Genomic DNA, 14,318 nt, shown 5'->3' with positions numbered 1-14,318 from the left:
ATATATATTACAATAAATTAAATAATTCATTTTTAGCTTTTTAGAGTAAAATGTTATGCTTATTTTGTTTTTCAGATTAAATTTAATATGGACTTTCGTTGTAAATGATAAGGTACAGTAATTTGCAGTGAACTAATTAACGGGTTTTTGTGCTAGCATTTTAATAATATTTTTCTTCTTTTTTTATAATGCACATTACAGAGAGAAAAGTCGCAAATACCATTTCATGTCAGTCTCAAATACCATTTCATGTTGACTTCAAAGTGTGCTATTTGAAAACAAATCTTTGTAATTTTATTTCTCTTTTTTGTTTATTTATGTTGTCTGAACTCTACACTTAAGACATGTTCGTTCATTTTATATGTTGATCTCGAGGCATAGAATATTAGAAGATATTTACTTTACATTAATTTCTTAAAATGTCTAGACCCCAAAGGAGAAATTCAAGTACAAAACAGCAAAATCCGATGTAAGGTGTATATAAAAGTGCAAGGTAGTGTGGAAAGTGAGGGGCTAGAAACAGTGAGCTGGCAGAAGTGTTGAAATGACTGACCGGCCACTATAAATCAAATCTGTCCTTGGTGTCCTTTTGTTATTTTGGTTTGTTGTTGTGGCAACAGTTCACAATCATTGTGTGAAAGTTAACATAGTGTGTAGTACAGTGACTGAGTTCCACATGATCCTGTATAGCATATCAAAGTGTTTCCTCCTAACGGCCCTGCAAAGCCTTCTCATGATGTGCTTCCTCACACTTCTGGTATAAGCAGACAGCTGCTGAATGACAAGTTAATATGAGAGATGAGGAGGCAAAGCAATGAAGTTTCATCCTTCCTCGATGCTATCATATAAAATATGTACATAATTTAAACCCCGTTCAGTGATTGTATTGCTGAAGGTTGCCAGGTTGCTATACTGCCGGTTACTCATATCTGCCAACGTTATTGGTGGGCTGCGTGACTGTCCATAGCTTTTGAAAATCTTAGCACAAATGAGGTGTACTGTCGGTAAAAATACTATGTCATTCGATTTTAACAAGGACTCAGCAGCTTTATGTTCAGGCCACCAGTCTGGATTGACAGTAATATGTCTTGAGATGCACAATTTGTTATTTACAAAATAGCCAAGACCGCCTACTTTCTTTCGATTCTGTCTGTATGAAATGTCCAGCTAAACCACATTGAATTAGAGCCATGTTTCTGTGACGCACATTATGTGTTTGTATTCTCCTGAGTCATTACTGGTAACTGGATCATTTTATTAGTCAGAGACCTTAATTTCAAGTCCATCATCATGACATAGCAGTTAAGTGGGTATCTGTTCCTTTTCCTTCAGCTTGCGTGTGGACGAAGACATCAGGTGTAACATCTGGTGTTTTGTTTAGCTTATTGAAAATTGTGCCACAAGTTTGTAATCCATTGTTGAGAGAAATATTCCAAATGCCAGCCATTTCTAAATTTCAGGCCTGCTGATGACAGTATTTTAAGATAAACTACATATTTAAAAAATTGACTAGTCGTTCAGGTAACTCACCGACTGGTTGAGTTTGAAAATTAAAAGAAGTCTCTTATGCTCACCTTTATTTGATAAAAAAAATACAGTAAAAACAGCAATATTGTGAAATTATTACAATAAAAATTTAAATGTAATTTTTTCTATTAATGGCAAAGCTGAGTTTTCATCAGCCAGTTTTCCAGTCTTCAGTGTCACATAATCTTTCAGAAATCATTATAATATGCTCATTTTGTGCTCAAGAAACATTTTTCATTAAAGGGATAGTTCACCCAAAAATGAAAATTACTCCATGATTTAGTCACCCTCAAGGCATCCTAGCTGTATATGACTTTCTTCTTTCAGACGAATACAATCTGAGTTATATTAAAAAAATGTCCTGACTCTTCCAAGCTTTATAATGGCAGTGAATGGCTGCTGAGATTTTGAAAAAAAAGTGCATCCATCCATCATAAAAAGTGCTCCACACAGCTCCGAGGGGTTAATAAAGATCTTCTGAAGCGAATCAAAGCTCTCTCTAGCTTCCGCTAACTGTTGTACGTGCGTTCATGAGAGAGTGGTGTTCCAGCATATGATGTAGACATAGCGTACGCTCCGGTGAGAAGTGACGAACGTGGAAGCGCAGAGAAGACCAGTAGCCCCTCACTGCACAAAGATCAAAGAACAAAGGAACAAAGATCCAGGGGGCGTGGTTGGATCCACATCTAGGGGGTGGAGATGGGTGGGTTTAGGGATCAGGGGGTGGAGACGGGTAGGTTTAGGTATATGTAAGGTGGGAGGAGTTGGATCTGGATACAACCACGCCCCCTGGATCTTGTGTTCTGCTGTGAGGACCATCTCGAGAAGACAGCAAAACAAAACACCAGTCACAAATTAGAAGTACAAAATGAGGATTTGTAAAGAAAATAGGTCAGAGGATTTTGATATAAGCCAAGAGTAGACTGGTTTTCCTTTGCTGTAAACAAAACTTTCTCACGAGACTAGCATATTCTCACCGGAGCTTACACTACGCCTACGTCCTACATCATCCGCTTGAATGCCAATCTCTCGTGAATGCGTGTACGACAGTAGAGAAGTGAGATTATGGTTTATAAAGTTTTAAATATGAATATTTTTATACAAATGCATCGATTCACTACAGGAGTCTTTTATTAACCCCCTGGAGTAGAGACCTGCGCGGGACGGATTTTTCAGTCCCGCTTCCGCAAGATTCTGTCCCGCGCCCGCCCGCTCCCGCAGAAATATATCTTATCTGGTCCCGCTTCTGCCCGCGACATTCATGTTTTGTCACGCTCCCGCCCGCAAAAGCCCGCATAAAAATAATCTACATATTTACATGAAATGGTTCTGTAACATCTCCTAATCTCCACAACATCCCAGCATAAACACTCCCAATAAAATATTTGTTATTTAGGCTAAGCATCAACATTCACAAACCACTGTTATTTTTAACAGAAAAGCAAGCATGGGCTGCTGCGTGCTTTTTTTAGGCTACATTGCGCAACCCTTTAAACACGTGTTATAAATAGAAACTATGCTTTTAATGTTAATATCAGTTGCTCTTTTTGCTTTTGTGCAACAGATAAATAACAATTTATATATTTTAGATACTTTATGTTTAGATAATTTCTATTTTGCGGGAGTCCCGCTAATCATTTTATTCTCCCGCATCCCACACACACACTAGTCTCTTCCCGCCCGCACTCGCCCATCAAGAGTTGTCCCGCGCTGCACCCTGTTGCGTTGGGTCCCGCGGGAGTGCAGGTCTCTACCCTGGAGCTGTGTGGAGCACTTTTTATGATGGATGGATGCACTTTTTGAGCTTCAAAATCTCAACAGCCATTCACTACCATTATAAAGCTTGGAAGAGCCAGGACATTTTAACATAACTCTGATTGTATTCATCTGAAAGAAGAAAGTCATATACACCTAGAATTGCTTGAGGGTAAGTCATTGCATAATTTAACATTTTGAGTGAACTATCCCTTTAATACTGAAAACAGTTGTGCTGCCTAATAATTGTGTGAAAAATGCAATACATTTTTTTGTTTGATGAATAGAAAGTTTTAAAAGAACAGCATTTATTTGAAATGTACATTTTTGTAACAATGTAAACGTCTTTAGTGTCACTTTTAATGTATCCTTGCTGAGTAAAAAAATATGAATGTCTTACTGCATTCAAATTGAACTGATAATGGAAATACCAAGGTTATATCAATTACACACTCTTTGAAACATGCTAATATTTTTGCTTATTGATCACAATTTCTGGGCTCTGTAAAGATGCATGTATAAGATCATGACTTATTTTGAGACCTGATGCTTGAAACAGCTTGAGGATTTTGTCAGTTCTTTGCCAGTCCTGGCTGCTGTGCTTCTTTATCTCTGATTTGTTATTCAATCCACAAATAATCAACAGTCCAACCCAGGAGACAAATTGAACGAGCAGTGTTTCATCATACGGGTCAGTTAAAGGCTAGCGCCTGGGAGCGGGAAACCGCAAGTACAGCTTTTAAAGCTAAGCCCCAATTCGTATTTATTGACAGACTCCACAATGCCTTCCAAAGTCTGATTCACCTCAAACCTTTGCAGGATTGTCTTTGTGGCTCCACTGTGATCGGCGACAGGCCGCTGGTGCCATCTTCCCTGTCTCTTGTGCTCTGCTAACTAGTCCCGGTCTCCAATGGAGTGACTGGCATGCTGAAGGGGTTAGTGAGGGCCACTGTTCATTCATACACAAAGATGGCATTGATCCCAGAGCACTTGGAGGGGGCACTTTTGGCTGGCCCTTTTCATTGACATTCAAGCTGGGATTTCCAAAAGGAAAGACAAAGTTGTTTTCTCTTTTTCCCTCCGCTGAAGGCGTCCAATTGCGACCAAGTCTGAGGTTCCAAGATCCCCAATTGCATCAGATCCAGTAAAAATGGGCTTTATTGAATAACCCAAGACAGAATTCGAATCAATAGCACAGTCGTGTGTGCCACGCATGCTGACTGAGCTTAAAACGCACAGCTTAAAATTCAGCTTAGTCACCATGGGCATTCAAACGCCAGTCTGTAATGGGATTTTGACCCCTTGATGCATAACAATTAGCTTTGAAATGCACATGCAGTAACACTGAATTGGCTATTATGAATATAATAATAGGAGACTTTGAAATGCTATTACACTGTATATTTGCTTGTCATTGAGACACTTGGACGATTCGTCATGGGAGCTGATACGACACAATCATGACTCTCAAACCATCGCACTTCATATCAATCTCATGAGTTGTAGTGGGATTAAAAATATGGAGGTTACATGCCAGTTTTTCATCAAATACAAGAAAAGACCAGCTAGAAGAACAATTCCTGGCTGTTTTTGGTCAGGTTTAGCTAGTGGACCAGAATAGCCTTGCTCTTCGCCTGCAAAATTGGCTGGAGAAGCTAGTCAAATGGGTTTAGGATTGATGTTTAGCTGACTAAGGTTAGCTGTTTAGCAGCTAGTCAAATGGGTTTAGGATTGATGTTTAGCTGGCTAAGGTTAGCTGTTTAGTAGCTAGTCAAATGGGTTAAGGATTGATGTTTAGCTTGCTTAGGTAATTAAGAAGCCTGGCTAGGTTTGCCTGGCTGATAGATTTTTCGATTAATAACATTTTTAACATTTGAGCAATGCTGACAATGATTCTTAAAATCTCAAGATTCCAAGTCTTTTTCTCTCACATTTTCAGAAGTTGTGTGTGAGTGTTTTTTTTAGCAACTTCTATATTATGAATGTAGGTTTGCAATCAGTATTGTGTTGTGTAGTCCGTTTCACAAACAAATGACTGTTATGAACAGATTCTTTTACTAAAAAAACACTGCATGACCAGTATAGCCCAATTAATAAACAAATGACTCTTATGAACTGGTTCTTTTTAGTGGCTTAAAAGCATGACCAGTGTAGTCCGATTCATAAATAGATGACTCTTATGAACCAGTTATTTTTAGTAAATTAAAAACATGCAGCGTGATCAGTGTATTCTGATTCACAAATAAATGACTCTAATGAACTGGTTCTTTTTAGTGGTTTAAAAACATACAGCATGACCAGTGTAGTCTGATTCATAAACAGATGACTCTTATGAACCAGTTCTTTTTAGTTTTAATCTAAACATGCAGCGTGATCAGTGTATTCAAATTCACAAACCAATGACTCTTATGAACTGGTTCTTTTTAGTGGATTAAAAACTTAGTCCTAGAGCGTGACCAGTGTAGTCTGATTCACAAATAAATTGCTTTTATGAACCGGTCCTTTTTAGTTAATCATAAACATACAGTGTGACCAGTGTAATCTGATTCTCGAACAAAAGACTCCTATAAACTTTTTATTTTAAAAAACATACAGTGTGACCATTTGAGTCTTATTTATAAACAAACAACTCATATGAACTTGTTTTTAATTAATCAAAACCATGCTGTGTGACCAATGTAGTCTGATTCACACTCAAATGGCTCTTAAGACTCTTTTTAGTTGATCAGAAACAAACAGCATAACCAATATAATCTGATTCATGAACATACTGTATGACTCTTATGAACTAGTTATTTTTAGTAAACAAAAATGTATGGCATGATCTGTGTAGTCTGATTCATAATCAATGACTTCTATAAACTGGCTTTTTTAGTGGTTTAAAAACATACAGCGTGTTTGTGAATCGGACAGCGTTGTTATCATATTCACAAACAAATTGCTCTTATGAATCGGTTATTTTCAGTGAATCAGAAACATACAGTATGACCAGTGTAATCTGATTTAGTTCTATTGAATTGAAAAGGTTATTAAAAATTAGCCGATTCCCTTTGATGGAATAGATTCCAAACTTTGGAATTGATTCTAGATTCCCAGCTCCTTGGATTCTTTTTGGAATCTGTTACCAGCCATAATCAATACCCAGTCTCATGCTGAAGACCAGCATCCAAATACCAAGTATATGCAAGTTTCCGCTGCAGGGTGTAGTATGGTGTCTGATTGTCCGTTAAAGTGGTTAAATGCTCCTAAACAGGTGGGCGTTTGTGGATGAAAACATATATTGAAAAACGGCCTTGTCTTTGTTAATGGGGTCATATGATGCTTTTTTAAAGATCATTATTTTGTGTATTTGGTGTAACAGAATATGTTGACATGCTTTAATGTTCAAAAAACACATTATTTTTCAAATACTGTACATTATTGTAGGTCCTCTATGCCCCGCCTCTCTCAAACGCTTCGTTTCTACAAAGTCCCTCCTTCCGACAAGCGCAGTCTGCTCTGATTGGCTAGCTGACCCAGTGCATTGTGATTGGCCGAACACCGCAAGCACTCGTCGGAAATGTAACTCCCTTTACCATAATCGTGCAACTTCAGGGATCTTATCTATGCACAATCAGCTTGTAACACTCCAAAGAGAAAGGAAAACTTGAAATCGCATCATATGACCCCTTTAATAATAACAAAGTCCATGCACACGTGGATTTTTAGCATGTCCCAAACTAGCATGTTAGCTCTCAGGGCATGTATTTATAGTAAGCGTTTCCTGTGGATGTTTCCCATTGGGGTCTGTGGATCCTGATGGTGTTATTAGTCACCATAAAACACAGGCTTGTTTTATGCTCGTCTTTGGATCTTCCATGAAAAGTGTTTTGTTGCTCTTGCTGTCTTTCTCTGAATTTGGTATATAGTCTCACACTGTCACAAAGCCTGATGGAATGCAGGCTTTGTTGATGTTGTGCAGAAATAGGCCCTGGTAAATTGAGTTTTTCCTCCACAGGAAGAAAAGCACAGGCCATTTCCTCAGACGCCCTGGTGTGGGTATGTGAAGGAGGAGGCTGATCCCAGACTTTGGTTCATCATCTGTCTGGAAGAAAAGAAAAATGAATGACTGTGGGAGAGTGTAGATGTCATTTAATGATGAACAAATATAAAGAAGTTTACAGGATAAATAAACATGTTTTATTAATAAATAAAAAATGTATTAAAATATTTAATTTGTATATAATAACAACAACAACAAACAATAATAATAATAATAATTATTGTTATTATTATTATTATTCATAGTTAAAAATATCCTCTACCAGCATGGTTAACTAGTTCATCCTAATTAGCTAACCCTTGACCCCTTGACTTAGTGAAGGAGATAGGATAACCAAATTAATAACCTGTCTTGTCTATGTTGCAGTCTGTCTTACAACTACCAATGTGAATAAGATTATTAATAATTATGAATATCTTTATCCTTTTTTCTTCTTCCAAAAAAATGCTCAGACTTTAAATTCTGTGCTGTAGTCTTGGTGGATCCAGCAGGCTCTGAATGTTTTCTTTCACAGACTGAATTAAAGCCTGGCCCAATTACCACAAAACAGAGAATCACTGGAGCATCACTGAACAAAGAAGCCATTCACAAAATTATGTTTTGAATGGAGAGTGTCTGCATTTCGGCTGGCATGAAAAGTATACGTTACCTGTGATTGACCGCAGACGTCATGCAGTATTTCCATTCTGTGACCCTGTAATACAGGTTTAGTTACCTCTGTTTTTTTTTGTTCCCCATTAGGATTTTCATAATTAGTAAAAGGGCACTGAAGGCAAAGAGAGAAAAAAGGAATATTTTGCATTAAAGAGGTCATATGATGTTGCTAAAAAGAATATTATTTTTTTATAAAGAATATCTCTTTGGATTTGAGACTTTAGTCTTTGCAACTTTACAGATCTTCTTTATGCACCAAGAGCCTGTAACACTTCAAAGAGAAAGGAAAAATTTAAATCGCATCATATGACCCATACAGTAGGTATGCATGATAAATTGGCACCATATTGGTTATCAGCCAATAATCAGCCAGTTATATATATATATATATATATGTTTATTGGTTATTGGCAATAACATGAAAGTAATTATCAGATTATATTTATTGGCCATAATTGTAATATTAGTGCATCGCTAGTCTTGTATTATTCAGTGTAGTTTCAGTTTCACTTTAGATGGGCTTGGGTTTGTTTTCTCTACTTGTCTTGTGTTGTTGCAGAAGAGGATAACATTTATTCTTCATGACTATATTCTACAGCTGTCAGTCGGCTGTCATACATAAGTTGTGGTAGGAGGGAAAATGATTTGTGTCAGAAATCTTGTGTGCAAAGCTGTCATTGATTTTTGACAGCTATTCATTGACAGCTATTCCTCCCGTACTCATACCATTCAAGGTTTGGATGAGACGCTGCAATTTAGTATTACATAATAACTATAAGTGGTGTTACAGAGCCATGGCCTGTCATGAGGAAATAGGCGGGGCCACTGAATGGAGTCGAACTGTGGCTGGAAAGTTATACAATGAAGACTGGCATTGTGTAATTTTCAACACACTCATGTATACACACCAGACGTAAACAGAGCATGAGCCCAAGCCACTGTGTAGGAGTTTGGCGGCCAGCATGTCTGCTCAGCCGGACAAATGCGTAAACATATTCAAACACATACAAACACACACATGCCACTATACATTTATTGCTTCCTGAAGGCAGTAAATAGAGGGAATGACAAGAATTGCACATACAGTACATACGTATATACATGTACACTATAACATTCAAAAGATTGGGGTCAGTATGATTTTTTGGAAAGAAGTTAATACTTTTATTAAAGTGACAGTAAAGACATTTATAATGTTGCTAAAGATTTCTATTTTAGATTAGGGTGGTCAGACCCCCTCAGATCCCCCTATAATTTGCATTCAGTCTGAATATTTTTCTATAAGAGGTTAACTGAAACCCTGCTGGCTTTTTCTGCTCCTGGTGAATATATTAGTATGAATATGACCTCATGGCTCGGTGCAGGTTCAGAGTGCTCTCATATTCGGTCATCTGTCTAATAAAGGTTGGATTTACTGCAGCAAGTATCCGTCTGAAGCTGAAGAAGACGAGACGGTGGCCAACAGGTGTATGTGAGTTTCTCTGCATGTGGTTCACATCCACGAGTTTGTGAGTAAGTGTTTTGGACTGAATTCTTGTGAGGTGTTCTTTGAAAGGGACAAGCTGTTTTTTCCTGCAGTCTCCTTGGATCACATCCACCTTTCCACCCTGAAGTTCCTTAGTGACCCAAGTCTCATGCTCAATGGGCACTGGAATCAGTTTTTTTTCAGTGACTGTAGACAAAACAGGAAACTTTAAAGGAATAGTTGACCCAAAAATGAAAATTCGGTCTTTATTTACTTACCCTCATGTTGGTTCAAACTTGTATGGCTTTCTTTTTTCTGTGGAACACAGAAGGATGTTGGTCTCCAAACAGTTTTGAGTCCCATTGACTTACATAGTATGGACAAAAAAGACTTTAGAAATCAATGGGACCTGAAACAATTTGGTCACCAACATTCTTCAAAATATCTTTTTTTTGTCTTCCAGAGATTTTTGGCTCAACTATCTCTTAAATCTCTATTGCAAGCAGTCATTTTGTTTTATCTAATGAGACTAGCATTTACTGTGGAAGGTTAAAAGCTGCAGAACCTCATCGCAGTGGGACCTGTTTTAAAGCTCAGATGACATGAAACCGTATGCAAATGTAAACTGAAGTTACATGTTGTTAGTGCAAACCAGCAGCCCTGTCAAGCCAATGCAAGGTGCCGTTCGCAGACACTCCACATGCATGTTCATTAGACTTGCTAATCAGCCGGTGTAGCCGTGGAGCACAGCTACAGAAACATAATCAGCACCGAGGCTTTAGCTGCACAGCCGAGCTGCAATCAAGAGCCGGGTTTCATTGCCTCTTTCCTTATTCGCCCTTTCATTTGGATTTTCGTTTGGAGAGTGTTCTGGAACTGTTCAATTTTAGTTGATGATAATGATGAAATATATAAGTGGTTAGTTCTTGGCCTTGTAATCAGCACATTTAGTTTGCATGTGATTATCTTGCCGGTTAAGGGCTTCTCTTTGGTTATTTGGCCTAGTGTTATAGACCCACTTACTCAGCAGTGAGGACGAGCTGTAGATTGACTGTAGAAAGACTGTAGATTGTACTTTGTTTGACTTATTAGCACCAGCTAGATGCTTCAGTCACTGTAACAAAAATTGAAACGTGAAAGAAAATGAGCAACTACTGTTAAAGCGTATGAAAGAATAGTCAGAATGGCAAAGTTTCAGCCAATCATCACCTCCAGAAAGATCAAAGATGATCTAAAATTACCTGTAAGTGTACAGTCAGAAGATGTTTGATTGAAGCTATCAGCAAGAAGACTCTGTAAAGCACCATTGTTAAAAAAAAAATGCAGAATCAATTAAAATTAGCAAAGAAACACACTGATCAGCCCAAAGAGAAATGGAGTAAAGGGATTGAGGTAATGGAGTGGCCAACTCAATTCCTTTACCCCAACTCCATTGCCCGTTCCGCCAAAAAAAAAAAAAAAAAAAATTCACAGGAAAGGTTTTGCTTGCTCTTTAGCATTGTGGCAGTACTGTGGTACAGTGAAGGTATCAGAGAGTAAAATCATGGTACTTTTATATTATGCCATGGCAAAACAATACTACAGTGGTACCATGGTGTATGTCCAAAATAACATGGTGGAACTGGATCATGTAGTGCTAGGTGATTAAATCTCAATAGTTTTAACAATATATATTTTGATAATTATGTAAAGTCTTTGATTTGAAATTAATTAAAAAGGATATATATATATATTTTTTTTAATTACCAATCAGAGTAAACATAAGCTGAAAAGATAGCGCAAAGTTTTTGTCCCCCATTAAATGAAGTGTAATTCATTTATGCTATAATTGAAATGTTTGGGGTCAGAATGATGGTTTTTATTTATTTATTTATTTTTATTTATTATATCTTAAAACCTCTAGCACAGTTTTCTTAAAGCTCTTGTGAGTATGTTTACATGGACAACAATATTCCGATTTTAACACGATTAAGACAATACTCTGATTAATAATCTACTATGTAAACAGAGATTTTTGATTATCTTAATCCGGCTAAAGTCATACTCCAAGTAAACACAAATCGAATTAAGACATGTGGAGTATTCCTATTTTAGTCACATTATTGAAGTGCAGTATAGACATGGACACACCTTAATCACATTATTACCGTCTTGTAGGACTAAAATGAAAAATGAAACAACCAAATATGGCATCATAACGAAGATGAACTATATGTTTATACTTGAAATTCTGGAGGAGGAGGAGACGTCGTCTTATTTAGAATAAGGTAAATAATTAGATTACTGATGTCCATGTCAACGTATGTTGCGAAAATAGTCTAGTCACATTCTTTAGAAAAATATTTGTAATCTTGGCAATATTATAATCTGAACTGTGTTTAAAAACATGGAGAACTGAATTGCCATGTGAACTGTATTATCATGAACCTCTAAGCAGTTCAACAGCGCTGGGTCCGTGATGCAGGATGTTCTTTCAGCCTTTGTTTGAACATGTACCATGTATTTAGCATGCATATTTCACAAACCAAACATTTCTGAATGAGCTTCTGACCACCCTCGCCTCGCTCATATTAACAAATCAACAAGATGTACAACCACAACTAAGATACCACACTTTTATTTATGGAGCTTTGAGATGTTTATAATCCAGACATGACAGCCCAATTATCTCAGGCTGTTTTATAATAGAAAAAGCAAGTGTGACACAGTGATACACTGATACAAGATGTGAATAGTTTAGCTTATATTGAAATGATTCTCCCCATCAGCGTTCTCTGCTCCAAATAGAGATCTTAATATATGATAGGATTTATTTGTGTTTACTCAAATTTCCTTCATGCAAAGTGACTTGTGGACACAGCTATTCATCAACCTCAGGGCTTGAGATTTACTGTATTTATTATTTCTGGTCTCTTGGCAAATGCAGTCACTCTTCCTTCCTGTTGTTTTTATCTCAAGTCCTGTTTTGTCAGATCCCCAGTATTGTGGCATCTTTCTCCTTCTCCTTGGGAAGGTTGTAAATTGCATTTGTAACGTATTCCCTGCTGTCTGTGATCCGGAGGTAAAATTGGATTTCATGTTGGATCGTTAGTGTTGGCTGCAGTTTGCTGTAGTTTCTGTCGGTCAGGGCCTCTTCATCCAACTTGGTGCAATTGGATATTCAATATCCATATTCTTTCTCAGACAGATGACCGTGTGCAGGAGGAAGACAGTTCGGTCTGTTTGCTGACTATTTACATTCTCCTCTTTCCTGTGTCCCCAACAGGTACTGCTTCATCGCCTCAATCAGTATGCTGTGTCTAAAATTGATAAGAATATCACAGAGGAAACTGTCAAGGTGAGTTTTGGACACACTATTGGTTTTAGGGGTGCATTCAAGCTTAAAAAATGAATATTTGTTAAAGGAATAGTTCATTATATTCATTTAAACACCCTAATGTTGTTCCAAACCGGTATGACTTTTTTCTTCCATGAAACTCAAAAGATGTATTTTCCATACAATGAAAGCAGATGAGCTTAAAAAAAATGACAAAAAGCACCATAAAGTATCACAAATATGGTCCATAAGACCAGTATTGTTGTTATTATTAAAAATAGTTTTCAGTAATTGAAATAAAGCTAAAATAAAATAAACATTAGATTAGAACTTAAACTTGAAACTTAGAAATGTTGCCTTTGTAACTTTTTTTTAAAGTTACAAAATATAAGATTATATATATATATATATATATATAATACATTTTCTAAATAAATACAATTTCAGTCTCTATTTGAAAATTTGCTTACGGATAACAAAGGAACCAGGAGGACATTTTCTTCCTTTATTTATTTATTTATTTTTTTGGACTCAATATTGAATAACCTGGACTCAACACTAAATTTTCCTTACCTCATTGACATTGTTATGTTGAGACATCTATACATTCATTTCCTTCTTTAATATTTGTTCATTTAATTTCTGTGTGTAATAAATGTGCCGGCTGTTTGCTGGTTTCATACCAGTTGGCCCAATATTCATTTCTATCCTCCTAAGAGTCAAACCTAGCCCCATAGAGACATCTGGTTGGTGTAATATAGTATTGTGTTATATAGTGATAACCAGTGTTACATACCTTTTTGTGGTGAGCCAGCCAGGAGGCTAATTACAGCCTGAGCACAAGTTATCTGTTTGAACTGAGTTACATTTTCTATTATTTTCTGTAGTTTCTGAAGTTTTTAAAAGTGATTAGGTAAAATTAGTATTTCAGATTTTGAGAGACATTACATTGTTAAAGCAAAATGTGCTGTGTGTGAAGATGAAATTGCTGAAACCCTTGGAAAGTATAGAGCTGTGGTGAAAATAGTGAGAAATAGTGAGAACATTTTGTTAAATTCAGTATGTTGCTTGCTGTTTATTGCAATTATTTGTGAAATGTTCTAGCAACTCCTGAGTGAAAATGGTTTAGAAGTAAATACTTAACCATTGTTTTCCAATGTAACTGAAAGTTTAAGTACTTAAATGACTAAAACTGGAAAAAAAAAAAAAATATATATACACCTTATTCTATGGGTCTTGCTTTTGGTCTGATTTGCTTCCAACTAGTGTTGTCACGGTACCAAAATTTCAGTATTCGGTACCAATACCAGTGAAAATCCACGGTTCTCTGTACCAATTTCGGTACCAAAGCAAAACACAAAAACATGCTAATTAAAAAACACATTATTTTTATTAATAAAGTCAAGCAAAAATAAAATTTACAAAAATCAATGCCATTCTTTATACTTATTTAAAATTATTAAAAGTATGAAAAGTATGAAAAAAAGTAAACAAGTTTCACCCAAAAGTTTAGTCATAGTTCTGCTGCCACTGAAAAACATCTGTAAACTGTTGTCTGT

The 14,318-nt window shown here is 36.6% G+C and overlaps 1 protein-coding gene across 1 annotated transcript in view; it reads left to right on the top strand.

The window, feature by feature from the left end:
- Positions 1-14,318, top strand: part of LOC107741010 (phosphatidylinositol 3,4,5-trisphosphate-dependent Rac exchanger 2 protein-like) — a 141,176-nt gene that overhangs the window by 7,614 nt on the left and 119,244 nt on the right. The window contains exon 2 of the mRNA XM_016553587.1: positions 12,709-12,780. Coding sequence (XP_016409073.1) covers positions 12,709-12,780 — 72 coding nt within the window. The remainder of the gene's footprint in view (positions 1-12,708; positions 12,781-14,318) is intronic.

The sequence above is a fragment of the Sinocyclocheilus rhinocerous genome, unplaced genomic scaffold (genome assembly GCF_001515625.1).
Source record: "Sinocyclocheilus rhinocerous isolate Xijiao unplaced genomic scaffold, SAMN03320098_v1.1 scaffold2000, whole genome shotgun sequence".
Taxonomy (NCBI): Eukaryota; Metazoa; Chordata; class Actinopteri; order Cypriniformes; family Cyprinidae; genus Sinocyclocheilus; species Sinocyclocheilus rhinocerous.
This window is presented reverse-complemented; position numbering and strand designations above follow the sequence as displayed.